This window comes from Neofelis nebulosa, chromosome 10 (assembly GCF_028018385.1).
Source record: "Neofelis nebulosa isolate mNeoNeb1 chromosome 10, mNeoNeb1.pri, whole genome shotgun sequence".
NCBI classification, from domain to species: domain Eukaryota; kingdom Metazoa; phylum Chordata; class Mammalia; order Carnivora; family Felidae; genus Neofelis; species Neofelis nebulosa.
In genome coordinates this window covers 68,363,749-68,379,052 of record NC_080791.1, presented here as the reverse complement: position 1 = coordinate 68,379,052, position 15,304 = coordinate 68,363,749, and the positions used below count along the sequence as shown (strand labels likewise).

General features: G+C 33.8%; 1 protein-coding gene across 3 annotated transcripts in view; it reads right to left on the bottom strand.

Annotated features, from left to right (window-relative positions):
• Positions 1–15,304, bottom strand: part of USP47 (ubiquitin specific peptidase 47) — a 107,145-nt gene that overhangs the window by 29,587 nt on the left and 62,254 nt on the right. For all 3 annotated transcript variants that reach the window (XM_058688255.1, XM_058688256.1, XM_058688257.1), the window contains 5 exons: positions 5,920–6,015; positions 5,692–5,844; positions 2,853–3,020; positions 899–1,030; positions 133–209 (listed from right to left, as the gene is read on the bottom strand). In XM_058688255.1, coding sequence (XP_058544238.1) covers positions 133–209; positions 899–1,030; positions 2,853–3,020; positions 5,692–5,844; positions 5,920–6,015 — 626 coding nt within the window. The remainder of the gene's footprint in view (positions 1–132; positions 210–898; positions 1,031–2,852; positions 3,021–5,691; positions 5,845–5,919; positions 6,016–15,304) is intronic.

Below are 15,304 nucleotides of genomic sequence, written 5' to 3'. Positions count from 1 at the left end.
AGAGGCAGGCAGGGTTTGGTCTGTGGGTTATAGTTTGCTGACCCCTGGGTTAAATTTTTTTAATGGCAAAAAATGCTGAAGAGCTATAATTAACTCTAATTTATAAACAGTACAAATTAGGAAGTTATTTACCTTGCAAAAGCACTTGAGTAATATCCTCGGCTTCCTGAAGATCCACCATGTGTTTTCTTAATGTCCTCTTGTGTTATCTAAAAAGTTGTTACACTGTTTACCTTCTTCTAAAATCTATAACATCATTACCTTTATGTCAACAAGTAAGCCAATTTTAATCTCAGAGTTAAAATGTACCATACAACTACCAATTCACAAAATTTGATCAGAATCACTGGCTGCTACCAGCCAATTAGTTCTAGTGCTCAACAGGTAGCCCACATGAAGGCTCAAGATAAAAAAAAAAAAAAAAAAAAAAAAAAAAAAAAAAAAAAGGGAGTCTGCCTCTGGAAACACTTAGCAAGACCCAAACAAAACAAAACAGAACAGAACAAAATAAGTAACAATGATAAACTAGAAAATTTACTCAAAGCAAAAACAGAAGACTGACTTGGCATGTGTCTTAAAATGCTTCACTGGACAAACTAAGTCTCCCATTTTTAATAAACCCCTACTGTTGATTAGAAACAGCTCTACTCCTGTCTTTCAGAATAATCTTTAAAAACCCCTCCTTGGGGTGCCTGAATGGCTCAGGAGGTGAAGCATCTGACTCTTGATTTCAGCTCAGGTCATGATATCACGGTTCGTGAGATCGAGCCCCATGTTAGGCTCTGCACTGACAGTGCCTGGGATTCCCTCTCTCTGCCCCTCTGGCTAGCATGTGCACACATATGCTCTCTCTCTCTCTCTTAAAATAAATAAATTAAAAATAAAAAACCCTCCTTACCCTGCTGACATGCTGATCATTGAAGCTGTACCACTGTTCATCACTGAATGACTTTATACAAGCATAATAATGACCACCAGCAGCACTCCCTGAATGAACCATAACGGAGAAGAGCTCATAGATCAAGGAATTCTAAGAGAAAAAAACAAAAGTACCTCAGAGAAGAAAAAGAATTTCCCTTATTTGTGCATTTCCTATTCTCTATTAGTACAGAGTAAAATAATATGTTAGCTGTCCTAGATATTTATTGTAGGCACAATTCCCTCTAAGATAATTAAAATGGTAAAGTCATCACATAATTTTATACATCAGAGTTCCATTCAGTGCATTCCTTCACGTTTTAATTATGTTATAACCTCTGTAACTATGCATATCTGAAATATGTTCTTTTGTAAAAATAAAATAATAATCTGAAATTTTAGAAGCAGGTTCTTTTTTTTTTTTTTTTTTTTTAGAAGCAGGTTCTAATTAGAAGACTATTCTGGTATGCACAGTCAAGATCAAGAAATCCCAAATAATGTTTTTATTCAAACAAGATTATTCCATTTCCTTTGCAAAAGAGCTGAGCAATAAAATGATTTGGAACATCTTCTAATGTATTTATGTAATATCTGTGATACAGTGATCTGCTGATTTGACATTTCTCAAGTATGCAAAGATGGTTCAATGCCAGAAGATCAATCTATGGTAATACAGGCTAAATTAGAAAAATCATGTGATCCTATATATCAACTAACTCAGAAAAAGCATTTCATGAAATCCAAAACTCATTCATGATAAAAATGCTTAAGAAACTAGGATGAGGGAAACCTCCTCAGCTTAATGAAGCACACCTACAAAAACCCTATAACCAACATCATACTTAAAACTGAACACTTTCCTCCTGAGTTGAGAATAAGGCAAGAATGCCCTATCTCACCACTCCTATTCAACACTGTAAGAAATCCTACTTACAGCAGTAAGACAAGGGGGGAAAAAAGACAGATGTAACTGTTTATGTAGAAAAACAGGCAGAGAATTAGATTTAGACTTTGAGCCACAGTTTGCCAACCCTTGCTTGAATGCAGTGTTCTTTACACTAAGTTATAACATATCTGCTACATTATTCATTACATAGCAACTCATGATCATCTATCTGCCCTGAAATAGATAATTTTAAAAGGTAAATGATGATGGTGGTTGGAATAATGCAAGAGAAATTCTATTCTTAAATACTGCCTTAAAAACCCTGTATTGAATATGACTCTGCAAGACTTGAGCTACTGCAGTCTTTAGGTTATTGATTCATAATTTATACATGCTCAAGACATCTGACCTATAATTCTCCCCTCAATAAAGCAGATTATGTGAATATGAAAGAAATGGTTTGATAACATTTTAAAAATCACTGATACCATGACATAAAAGATTCTATAACAGAGATTATCAAATCTTGTAGTTGTCAAATTATAATCCATGGAACTGTATCTTTTTTTTAAGTGCCTTAAGGGCTGTGATAGGGAGGCAAGAGAGGCTGAAGCCTTTGGCTTTCTCCTACCTCAGAAAGATCAGTTCTATTATTAACTATTTCATAAGGAGTTCCAGAGCCAGAATCTTAAAATGAATGGATGTAGCCAAATAACTTTCATTTTGCTATATGAGAAAACTCTTATATAAAGATTTAGAGGCGTGGTGTAACTTTTAAGGCAGAAGTGATCTCCTTTTCCATATCACCCCCCAGCTACAGATCAGCCTCCAAAAATTCATGCTCTTGCCTGTAAGCAGTTTTTTCCTAAAGTTTAATTATGATCACATATGTACATTAAAAAAAAACAAAACAGCTTTAAAAAAGTCTTACTTTTCAAAAATTACTTCTCCTAAGGAGAATTTATTGGTCACAACAGTTAGAGAATTATATAACAGCTCAGAGATTATTTTATTATCTCAACTAAAACCCACAAACTATAAAAGGTACCTTTTCAAGTCCAGGTTTTGAAATTTTTTCAGTTCCACTATTACTTTCAAGGCAGATCCCTTCATCAACACCATCATCATTCGAAAAATCATTGCTCATCTGATCGCTGTGACAACTGCCTTCATTTTCTGCCCCACTGTCAGTGCAACTTTCGGTCTGAGGGGATTTCTTAATAAAACATAATTATCTTACAATTACGAGTTAAATAAAAACATATACTCAGTAAAGCTTTTTCTCTACATGCTAACTTTTTCACATAACTTCAGATGTTACTAATAAAAATATCTATTTTAAGCAAATTTATCTTATCTTAGAGAGTGAGTCCTTAAATAAAATTAAACCAAAAAAAGTGTACTTTAGGGCCCAAATGTCCATCGACTGATTAATGGGTAAAGATGTGAGATATATACATATAAAAATGTGATACATATATATCATATGATGTATACATATATCATAGGTATCATACATATATGTATATATCATATATGTGGTGATACACACACACACACACACACACACACACACACACACACACACACACACATTGGAATATTACTCAGCCATCAAAAAGAATGAAATCTAGGGGTGCCTGGGTGGCTCTTAGTCAGTTAAGTGTCTGAGAGTTGATGTGAGGGAGGTGGTTGGGGGATGGGCTGAATGGGTGATGGGTATTAAGGAGAGCACTTGTTATGATGAGCATTGGGTGTTATATGTAAGTGATGAATCACTAAATTTTAAGAAAAGTGTATTTTAAAAACATTTCTATTAATGTCCTTAAAATTCAAATACAATGAATCAGTGATTCATAATTCTAATTAAACCCCATTTATGTTTATAGTTGCAAAGTAATAACGTAAATTACCATTTCTTTCACCAAAATCTGTAAAAGCTGTGAACCTAAATGCCAAAATGAGCTTTTGTTCTCAAATCCCAAAAGAATATCATCTCTTTTCTTGAACAAAAGGTTCAATTTTATTTATCTTTGTGCTAGGCATTAGACACCATTAGAAAGAAAAACAACACTGAATCTATCCTCAAGAATCTTACATTCTAGCATATAGGAGGGAGAAATGTAACAACAAAAATCACACTTTTTCATGCTTTCATGATTTTTAAATCCTTTTCATGCAAATTTAATTTGAAGGAATCTACTTCTTAGAAATCCCCAAACAACTCCTTGGCCCCTTTTCCTTAAATATTTTATATACATATCTAAAAATGTTTCTGTTTAAATAGTTTGAGAATTCTTCTATAAGATGTAGCCTCTTGATATGTTATACAGGAGTTCCTAAATTAACCAGGCAATACATAATAATAAGCACCAACTTTTTGTCAAGAACTTTGCTGTGGGAACTGCATCTAACATACAGTCTTCATCCCTCGAGAAAGTAAAGTTTAAGTGAAAACCAACTCTAGAACTCTGCACTGAGTCTGACACTCCTTTAGGCCAGAACATCTCTTCTCCCAAGATATGGACCTGGAACTTCCTAAAAGTTCCTGTCAAACTAGATCTAGGTTTTCTTTATTTGTAAAAGATTTCCTTTTACAAGAATATATTAGGTATATACAGAAATCTGATCCAATACTAATCTCTGTGAAGACTCCTGTAAAGAGGTTGTTTACTTTGGTATACCTTGGAAAGATTTCCTAGCTTAAGCACAAGTGTTTGAAATACTATTTTGAATTAAACTTTTCAAAAGTACCTGGTCATAGGTACCATTCAATGAACATCTACTTTATCTAAAGCACTCTTTTCATGAAAGCTATAAAGAGTAAATACTGTCCTTACTTTGCAAAGTAAGGCTCAGAAAAGTTGTTCTTCTATACCACATCATCACTTGATACTTAAGAGCATTAACTAAAACTTCATGAATGTTTAAAATCACTTTTGAGCTCTTGGGAAATGGTATTTTTATAACTAGAGTGGTAAGTTCCAATCAGAAAAAAATGATTCATGGTAATTTTGAAAAAAATAAAGATTTATCACTTTCTAAGAACTCAAGTGATTGTAAATATTTCCCATAATGAAATCAGAAGTTTCCAAAGAATAAATTAGGATACTAAGAATCTTTTACTGAATAAGGTTAGGGGAATCAGAGATTTGCAGGGGTCAGTGAGTAGAAGAAACTGATAAGCATTACCTGTGCCCTTCCAAGTTACATTATTCAAACTATTTAAATAAAGTTTTGACTACAAAAAAAAAAAACTAATTAAAAAAGGAAAACAGACAAAATACCTTTATTTTCTAGCTTTCTAACCTAGCCTATTTAAGAGGTGGCAAACTTTAGCTGAGAATAACCCAGAAACCTTAATCCTTGAAAATGACACTAAGACAAATATAAGATATTAAGGCCATACTACCCAATTTGCTCATTTTACTTACATATTTGTTGTGTTTATTATGTGCCAGAAACACAGTGCAGCCCACCTCTAGATTGGTTTCTTTCGCTAAGAAAGTTATGAAACATAAGATTATCGCTCAAATTAAAGAAGTAATTCCAGAGCTTGGGATCCTTTTTGTCTTTTCAAAGAATATTATGAGTTATTCTGATCAAACAAGATTATGTGAAATATAATTTATGGTGAGAAAAAAAAGCTTATACAAATTTATATCTTTTTATATAACTTGCCATTACAAAATATGGAGAGAAAGGAAAACCTTCTATCAAGAAGAGTTTAAACAACACCAGTGTTGTTACCCCAAATAGCTCTTTTTTTTTTCAATATATGAAGTTTATTGTCAAATTGGTTTCCTCAAATAGCTCTTTTAATTAAACACATGACCAACCAAAATGGATTACTATCTTTTAACAAATAAGTATAATAAATATTTTACCTCATCTTCAACATCAATAAATGTACTCATATCTAGCTCCTCAGGAAATGTCATCCGATCATTCAACTTAATCCTGTGCATGGTTGTATAATCAAAATCAAACCTTTTCAACTGTAAGGTCAGCAGGTAAGGGAAATGCAAAAACCGAAGACCCTAAAAGAAAAGGGACCTATTGAATATTGAATATAAACTCAGGTAATCTGGTATTAATTTCTACATGGCATCTACCTTTCGTGCATCACACTTCTTCTTACAACGTTCACAAAAATATTGATTTGGGCCATCCAGGATCTCTGGCTGAATAAATGCATGCAATGCTTCTTCCTAGTAAGAAGAAAAAAAATGACTGTTTTATAATTACTTACAAACATTATAATGTTAAAGCCCTGAATATAAAAACTTTGCAATTACCAAAATTCTTAGAAGATGGCTAGAAAATTAGGAACTCAAAATGCAAAAAGGAAAAAAACGATCAACAGCAACATCATTATAAAAACTGAGTGACAAAATAATTGCTTTAATTCTGCATGAAATCTGTTTCCTAGTACTGTACATCACAGTCATTTCCACCTAATTTTTGCTGACTTTATTGTGGAATTTGGCTAAATAACCTAATAAAAATCCTACCTTTAGATTAAAAGTTCCAGAAGAAAAGCAGTTACATACATCACTGCAATCTTCTTGTAAAAGGAAACATTCAAAACTGTACAGTAAATAACAGAGAACTCTGAAGAATTCACACTATCCCTACATTAAAAAAACCTAATAACCATCATTTATCACTACAGTTAGCATCATTCAGTAATTCACCACTGCACTAAAGACTGAAAAACACCAGACAACTTTCTCCCTGCATGTCAGATACTGCTCCACTTGAAAATGTAGGAGAGCTCCTGGACTGTTCACCTAGAGGAACCACGTGATTCTCTTCTCTCCATACAGCCTTAAGACAGAAGCAAGAAACTTAGTGTAAACATTGGTGAAGAATCAGTGGGCATAAAATTTTTAATTTTTAATCACCGATTTTTCACAATAAAAAATAAATTTTAGTTAATACAACATGTAACATTGGACTGCATCATCTCAAATTTCATTTGTTGTGATCTCTTCACACATGGTCTGATCAGAACTACTGACTATATTTACCTATATAAAGAAATTCTTTACTATATAAAGAAACTATCATTAGGACAAAATATCTTCAAACATTTTTCTTTTGATTCAGAACATGTTGTTCCTCAAAAGATAAATAAAGAAGCTTGATCTGGCAAAATGTGAAAGAGCTGGCAACACTTACAAAACTACTATCCACATATTGTTTGGTACAACTCATTTTGGAATTACATCAAAAATATGAAAAGATACTCTAAATGCCTTTAACCCCATCCATCTTATATTTTGTTCTCAGAACACAAGGAAGTGACAGGGTGGGGGAAAGGGGGAGGAGAACCAAATAGTGGGTGTTTTTCCACATGACCAAGCATTTTACTGGAGGTCAAAGAAAAGGACACATTCAGAATGATTTTTTTTCTTTCAAACACATTTTAAGCATGAAAAAGGCAAATCCTGTAAAAATGTAACACAGAAAAAGCTCTAAGAAAAATCATATATATAGCTTAGCATGGACTGATATCAAATGAGTCAAGCATTCCAAATTGAAAGTGAAATGTAGAACACTCAATACCTTAACCAAAAAGGTAGGGGGAGAAAATTATGGAACTCAGATTCTTCTTCACTGAACTGTGTGGACTGGTCTCTGGTTATAGTTCATAGCTAGAGCTATCTTCTTCTGATTTTTGCTTGTTTGTTTATTATTTGTTTTTTGAAGTTAAAACTCAGAGAAAAGTTTAAAGAACAGAAAATGTCTGTAATTTACTCAGTTCACCAACTTTTAATATTTTGCTACCCTTGCTTTATCATTCTCCCATCCCTACACACATTGTGTATTTTTCTGAAGAATTTGAGAGTTTTACATATCATGCTTTTCCTCTTAATAATTCTATATGACTTTTTAAGAGCAAGGATATTCTTACAAAAGAGTTAGCAAACTCAGGAAAATTTAAGATTGATAAAGTACTTTTGCCATATTCCCATTCTGTCAATTGTCCTCCTAATCCTAATAATGTGTTTCTCCCCATCTAGTACAGAATTGAACCCAGGATCACAGATTACATTTAGCTGTCTCTTCAGATTCATTTTGTCTGGAACAGTTCCAAAGCCTTTCTTTCATGACATAAATGGGGTTTTTTAAAGAGGTGGCTGGCTATTTTATAAAATGTCTGCAATTTGGGTTTGCCTGATGCTCCTTATAATTAGATTCAGGTTCTGTATTCCTTACTAGACTACCACCTAAATTATGATGTGTCCTTCTAAGGGTATCACAGTCACAGACCATGATGTCCCCAACCTCCCTATTGGTGATAGGAACTTGAATCAACTGGACAAAGTGTTATCCAGCTTTTCCACTACATATTGTTTAATCCCCTTGCAGCAATTATGTAATATGTAAGGAGATACTTGGAGACCGTGCAAATATCCTGAGTCTTAAACTTTCCGCCCTAGATTTAGCGTCCACTAATGGATTCTTGCTTAAACCAAATTTTCATATGTTTTATGAGCCAACTTAAAAATCTTTTTAATAGGCAACTTAAGACCATTCATATTGGATATGATGTTTTGTTTCATCTAGTTTATAATTACTGTATTAAGTAATATTTACTGTGTTCTTTTCTCCATGTGCTGTGTTCTGCTACTTCTTACATTTTCTTTTGGTATTTAGGAAGGTAATTTTGTTGTAGTGCATTTATTATACTTGTATTTGCACCCTTAATCCCCATTTTCCCCCTTTTCCTTATTTAAGCTTTTAGGGTCCGGTTTGCCAGTTTTAAGTGTTATCCTTTGTCTGTTACCCATTCAACAGTCTACGATCTCATTCTACTTTCTCTCATTTTCTCCCTTCCCCTTTTGAGTGGTATTCTTTTTATTTCATCTTACATATAATATGTTATACTTCTACTTATGTCCCCACCCTTGTTCCATTTAGTCCTTACTTCTATAAATACATTAAATGCTCATAGTCCTTTTGCTGAAGCTTCCCTGGGGATCTCTTCACTGGATGGAGTTTATCCCCTAATAAACTCAAGAAGAACTCATGGATATAGTATCATTTCAATAAGTTCTTCAATGTTCAAGAATGGAATTTCTAACTGCCATCAAAACTGAAGAAAACCTTGGCTACATGTCAAATCCTTGGTCTGTACTTTGTTTCAGTGAATTTCTTCAAATTGCTATTCTGTTGCCATGATTTGTGTGCTGCTCTTCCAGTGTATGATGCCAACTCAATTTATCCTTAAAGTTTAACAGCTTACTAAAATATGGTCTGAGCTGATCATTCCAGGTCAATTTTCCCAAGTACACGGAAGGTCCTTCAAAAGGTAGACTTAAATTTCCCTTATTTCCAGAAAGTTTTCTTGGCTAATAGTTCCTAAGGTTTGTTCCCCTGTGGCGTTTTTATTCTTCACAAACTCAGTTACGTTGGACACCCTCTGCCAGGCTTTCCTTTCATTTCTCTGAGATCCTTTTTTCTTTCTCTCATTTTCATTCTACGTCCCTCTTTAGATTTTCATTCCATTCTATTCTCTTGAGCATTTTATAATTTATTCACTTCTAATAACAATTTTGTCTTTTTCTTTTCTTTCCTGAGTTTGATCAATTCATATTGCATTTCCTATTGTTTCTTCATTTTTCTCCTTAAATTTTTGGATACCAGGTTTTGTTTTGCTTGAGAATATTTAATTTAGTCTGGAGTACTGTGTTACAGTACTCTGTGGTTATTTTCCTCAGGGCTTTTTTTTGGCAGAGTGGATTTTTATCAGCTAAAATGCTTTTATACCTATTTTCTGTTCTCTTCTAACAGTGGTGCTGTGTAAATTTGATTCCCAGCCTCCACCCACCCGGTCATTTTGTGGGCAGCGTTCTTTAGTTTGAAAGTACCTCAAACTTTTGTCAACTTAGTGTAGTTTCATGCATGGGTAACAGGAGTGGAGAGCTTGAGGTCTTTCATTCTACAGGACACACTTTTTCTCTTTCTTCTGGTTTTCTCTTCACCACTGACTCAGAGGCATCATACTTCTCTACCTTCTGTCCCAGAGACAAAATTCCTCCAAGGATGCCACGTCTCCCTCGAGATCTCCTTCCCTGTGGCCGGTGCTATAAACTCTTTTGGCATGTCCTGTTGTACTTTTTCCTTGTGAGGGTGATTTTTGTATTTACTTTAAGTCCTTCAAGGCCTTCTCTGTTTCACAGTCTCAAAGGCTTTCCACTCCATCCTCTCCACATATATAGACCTATAGCAGCAATAGAAGCTCTGTTGGAACTTGATTATTTTGCTACTTACAGGTAATTGGAAGTTTATGGCATTCTGTCCCCGTAATGCAGAAGTTATAGGTTATCCGCATTTCATTTGTGTTCCTTTTTGTCTAGGTTTTCTGGGAAAATGTACAGATATATACAGATTCACATGGCCATCATTATCTTCCAGACTCGGAAACCAGTTCAAGCTATATTATAATAATTTTCTATAGCTTCCTAATTCACTATTTAACAAGCTGGCTCCAGGATAATTATAAACAAGATTAGTCAGTCATAAAAATTAGTTTCAATTCATCTATGCCTTCAACAAATAAATTATGTAAATGTGGTCATATACATTTATCTTCATTTAATGTGATGCTTAACTAAAAATCATACTAAACTATATGTTACATATTAAAAGATAAACTATGGATTACAAAAATGGAATAAAATACTATACTGCACCATTATTAATACACACAAAAATTTTTGCTCTGCTTATCATCAGCTGTCCTCTTGAGTATGTTAAATTACTCACATATCATGTGAGCTTTGGGTTGACCATGATTGTTTATCATCATTCCAGAGTGAAGATAATAGTTTTTTTCTAGTTTACTCCTATTATACAAAATGTAATTTATACATTTTATAGACTGTAATTTTTAGAGTTCAGAATAGAACATAGAGAATTCTTACATCATTCGTTAGTTCTTCATATAAAAAAATACTGGTTACTACAATTTTATAGTTAAAGCAGAAAATCTAGGCACAATGCAATTATAATATATATCCAAGAAATGGCATTGCCTATGAATTCTTTTTTTTTCTTTTTACAATTTTTTTTATCATGAAATGTCTATTTTATTTTGAATACAGAAATGGGTACTAAAATAAGATACTTTATTTTTCAGATCAAACATAAATCAGAACTACCACTGGTAACTTCCTAACCAATTTTAATGTACTAATTCTGTGCTACTGATATACAGTAATATGTCTTCCTTACAAATATATCCAACTATCTATCTTTCCAGAACATATACTTTGGTTTTTTGTGTTGTTTTGTTTTAATTAGGAAAAGAACTTTATCCTAAGCCATCCACTTTTTCTAACTGCAATTTTTGAGATAATTGTAGTTGACAATTATAAGAAATAATACAGAGGCACCTGGCTGGCTCAGTCAGTTAAGCGTCCAATGTCAGCTCAGGTCATGATCTCATGGTTATTGAGTTCGAGCCCCTCTAAGCTGTCAGCACAGAGCCTGGAGCCTGCTTCGAATTCTGGGTCTCCCTCGCTCTCTGCCCCTCCCCTGCTCACACGCTGTTTCTCTCTCCCAAAAATAAATAAACGTTTAAACAAAACAAAACAAATAATACAGAATGCTTTGTACTCCAGTTCCGTCCAGTGGTAACTTTTTTTTTTTTTTTTTTTTTTTTTGCAAAACTATAGTATAATACACAATCAGGATATTGACATTGATCAATCTACATTATTCAGGTTTTCCCAGTTTTAGTATACTCATTTGTCTGTGTACGTGTGTGTATTAAGTTCTACACAATCTGATCGCCTGTGAAGGTTCACATATCCACCACCACAGTCAAGAGATTGAACACAGTTTCTAAACCACAAGGATCCCTCATGTTGCCCTTTTAAGTAACCACCTTCCTGTCCTTCCCCTGGCCCTACCACATCTCTAAGCTTTGGCAATGATTAATCTGCCCCAAACCCTAAAATTCTACCAAAAATGTATACAAATGGAATCATATCACATGTAACCTTTTGGGACTAGTTTTCACACAGCATAAAAATTCCCTAGAGATTCATTCCAATTTTAGTATGTATCAATAGTTTGTTCCTTTTTGTTGCTGAGTAGTATTCTATGGTTTGTATGTACCACAGTTTGTTAAACCATTCACTAGATGAAGGACTTCTGGGCGAATTCCATTTTGTGGATATTAAAATAAAGATGCTATGGGCATTTGTACACAGGTTTTTATGTGAACATAAACTTACACAAATTTTCATTCCATAAGTTACCAAGAGTATAATTGCTGGGGTTTATGGTAATTGTATGTTTAGTTTTATAAAAAAACTCCCTTTAACATTTCATATTTCCATCAAGAATGTATGAGTGATCCATTTTCATCACATTATGACCAGCTTTCTGTGCTGTCATTATTTTTTATTTTAGCCATTCTGCAGGTAAAGGATTATCGTCACTGTGGCTTAAATTTGCAGTTCCCTTAGTGACAGTGGACTTTTCCTGTATTTGACATCTGTATATCCTGTTTGATGAAATGTTGTTTATGTCTTTTGCCAACTGTCTAAATGGATTTTTTTTTTTTTTACTATTGAGGTTACTACTTTTACTATTTTGAGGTTTCTTTACATATTCTAGATATTAGTCCCTTGTCAGATACGTGGTTTGCAGAGAAGTTCTCCCAGTCTGTAGCTCTTCCTTTTATCCTCTTCATTCACATGGGCTTTCAAAGAGTAAATGTTTAATTTTGATGAGATCCAACTTTTCAATTTCTCCCTTTGTGGACCGTACTTTTGGTATCAAATCGAAGAACTCGTTGTTTAACTCTAGAACTGGAAGATATTTTTCCTATATTTTTTAAATAAAATTCATACTTTATATTTTAAATTTAAATCTATGATCCATTTTGAGCAAATTTTGTACAAGGTATAAAGTTTAAGTAGAGGTCCATTTTTGTGCATAGGGATATGCAATCGTTTCATCATCATTTGTTGAAAGACCATCCTTCCTCCACTGAATCACTTTTGTGTCTTTCTTAAAAATCAGTTTGGACATATTTGTGCAAATATACATCTGGGTTTTCTATCTTGTTCCACTGATCTATTTGTCTATCCTTCCACCAATACCAGTCTTGATTACTGTAGCTCTATAATAAGTTTTATCAGGTAGAATGATTTCTCCCCTCTATTCTTTTCCCCAAATTCTCTTACCACGTGTAGCTTATTTCTTTGCCTTCTACATAAATTTTAGAATAAGCTTGTCTAGATCATCAAAAAAATCTTGCCAGATTTTGAGAAGAAAGGCTAATTAAACTATAATCTTGGGGAAAACTGACATTTTTACTATGCTGAATCTTCTAATTGGTGAGAACAGTATGTCTTTCCATTTATTTAAATATTCTTTTCAGAGTTAATACTTTCTTATACATAGGTCCTGTACATATTTTGTTGGATTTACAAGTAAGGTATTCTTTTTCCACATTTGTAAATGGTATTGTACTTTAAATTCCACTTTGCACATGTTACTTGCTAGTTATATTGAAATACAACTGATTTTTGTATGTTTATCTCATACCCTGCTATCTTGCTAAGCTCACTTACTAGTTCTACAGGGTTTTTGGGGGGGTTTTTTGTTTGTTTGTTTTTTCTTTTTTTAGATGCCTGAGGACTGTTCTACATTAAAAAAAAAATCATGTTACCTAAATGGGGAAGGGGTAATTTTATTTCTTCCTTTAATTGGAATGCATTTTATTTCCTCTTCTTGCCTTATTGTGCTGGCTAGGACTCCCAGGACTATAATGAGTAGGAGTGGTGAGAGCAGACAGACATCTTTGCTTAGAAACAACCTTCACATTCTAGGGGCACCTGGGTGGTTCAGTTGGTTAAGCATCCGACTCTTGGTTTTGGCTCAGATCATGATCTCATAGTTTCATGAGTTTGAGCCCCGCATCGCGCTCTGCCCTGGCAGCATGGAGCCTGCTTGGGGTTCTATCTCCCTTTCTCTGTTCCTCCCCCACTTGCACTGTCTCTTTCTCTTTAAATAAATAAATGAACTTTAAAAAAAAATGGTGGGGCACCTGGATGGCTCACTCAGTTAAGCATCCAACTCGGTTTCAGCTCAGATTATGATCTCACGGTTCAAGACTTCGAGCCCTGCATTGGGCTCTGTGCTAACAGTGCCTGGAGCCTGCTTAGGATTCTCTGTCTCCCTTTCTCTGCCTCTCCCCCACTCGCCCTCTCTCTCAAAAATATTATTATATTATAAAGTACTATGTTAGCTGTAGGTTTTTTAAATATGTTTTTTACTAATTTGAGAAAATTACCCCATTCCCAGTTTTCTGAGTTGTGTTTTTTTTTTTTTTTAATCATGAGTAAATACTGAATTTTGTCAATACTTTTTCTGAGTCAATTGATGCGATGGTGTGAATTTTCTTCTTTTGACTATCAATATGGTAGATAACTCTGATTTTTAAATACTGACCAGTTCTGAATCCCTGAAATGAACTCGACTTGGTCATGGCATATAATCCTTTACATATTGCTTAATTCTATCTGCTAATATTTTGGTAAGGATTTTCTTATCTTTAGGAATTAAGTGTACTGGCTTGGTCAGTTTTAACTGTCTTTGGTTTAGTATCAAGATAAAAGTAACTTCACAAAACAAATTGGGAAGGGTCCCCTTCGTTTCTAGTTTTTAGAAGAAGACTGTGTACTTGGTGTTCACTGTTCTAAAATGTTTGACACAAGGCTCCAGTGAAACCATCCCAACTTGGGAGACTCAATTTTTAAGAAATTTTTAATTATGAATTTAATACCTTAACAGTTATGGGGCTATTCACATTATCTAATTCATACTGAAAGAATTATTGTGCTTCTGAAGAATTGATTCATATAAATTATCCAATTTATGTGTACAGAGTTATTTGTTGTACTCCCTTATTATCCTCTTGATATCTGCATGATCGGTAGTGATATTCATTTCATTCCTAATACTGTTAAATTTTTGCCTCCCCCCCCTTACTACAGGTGTGTCAACTGTATTGATCTTTCCAAAGAACTAGCTCTGCGTTTCAGTGATTTTTTTGTTTTTGTTTTCAATGTCACTGATTCTGCTCTTTTCTTTATTATGCCCTTCCTTCTGCTCACTTTGGGTTCCTTTTACTCTTCTTTTTTCAGGTTAGCTGGAAGTTTATTGATTTGAAACGTCTCCCCTTTTTTACGAATATAACCATTTTAATAAAGGTGAGCATTTAATGCTGTAAGTTTCCCTCTCAGTACTGCTTCAGCTGTGTCTCAAAATTTGATATATTTTCATTTTCATTCATTTCAAAGTTTTTGTGGTTGTTTTTATTAATTTCCCTTAAGGCCTCTTCTTTGACTCATATTATTTAAATGTTTTGTGTATTTTTATTTTTTGTTAGTATTTTTTATTTTTTTCAGCTTATTTATTTAGAAAGAGCAAGGGAGAGCGAGAGTGTGCATGCACGGGAGGCACAGAGAG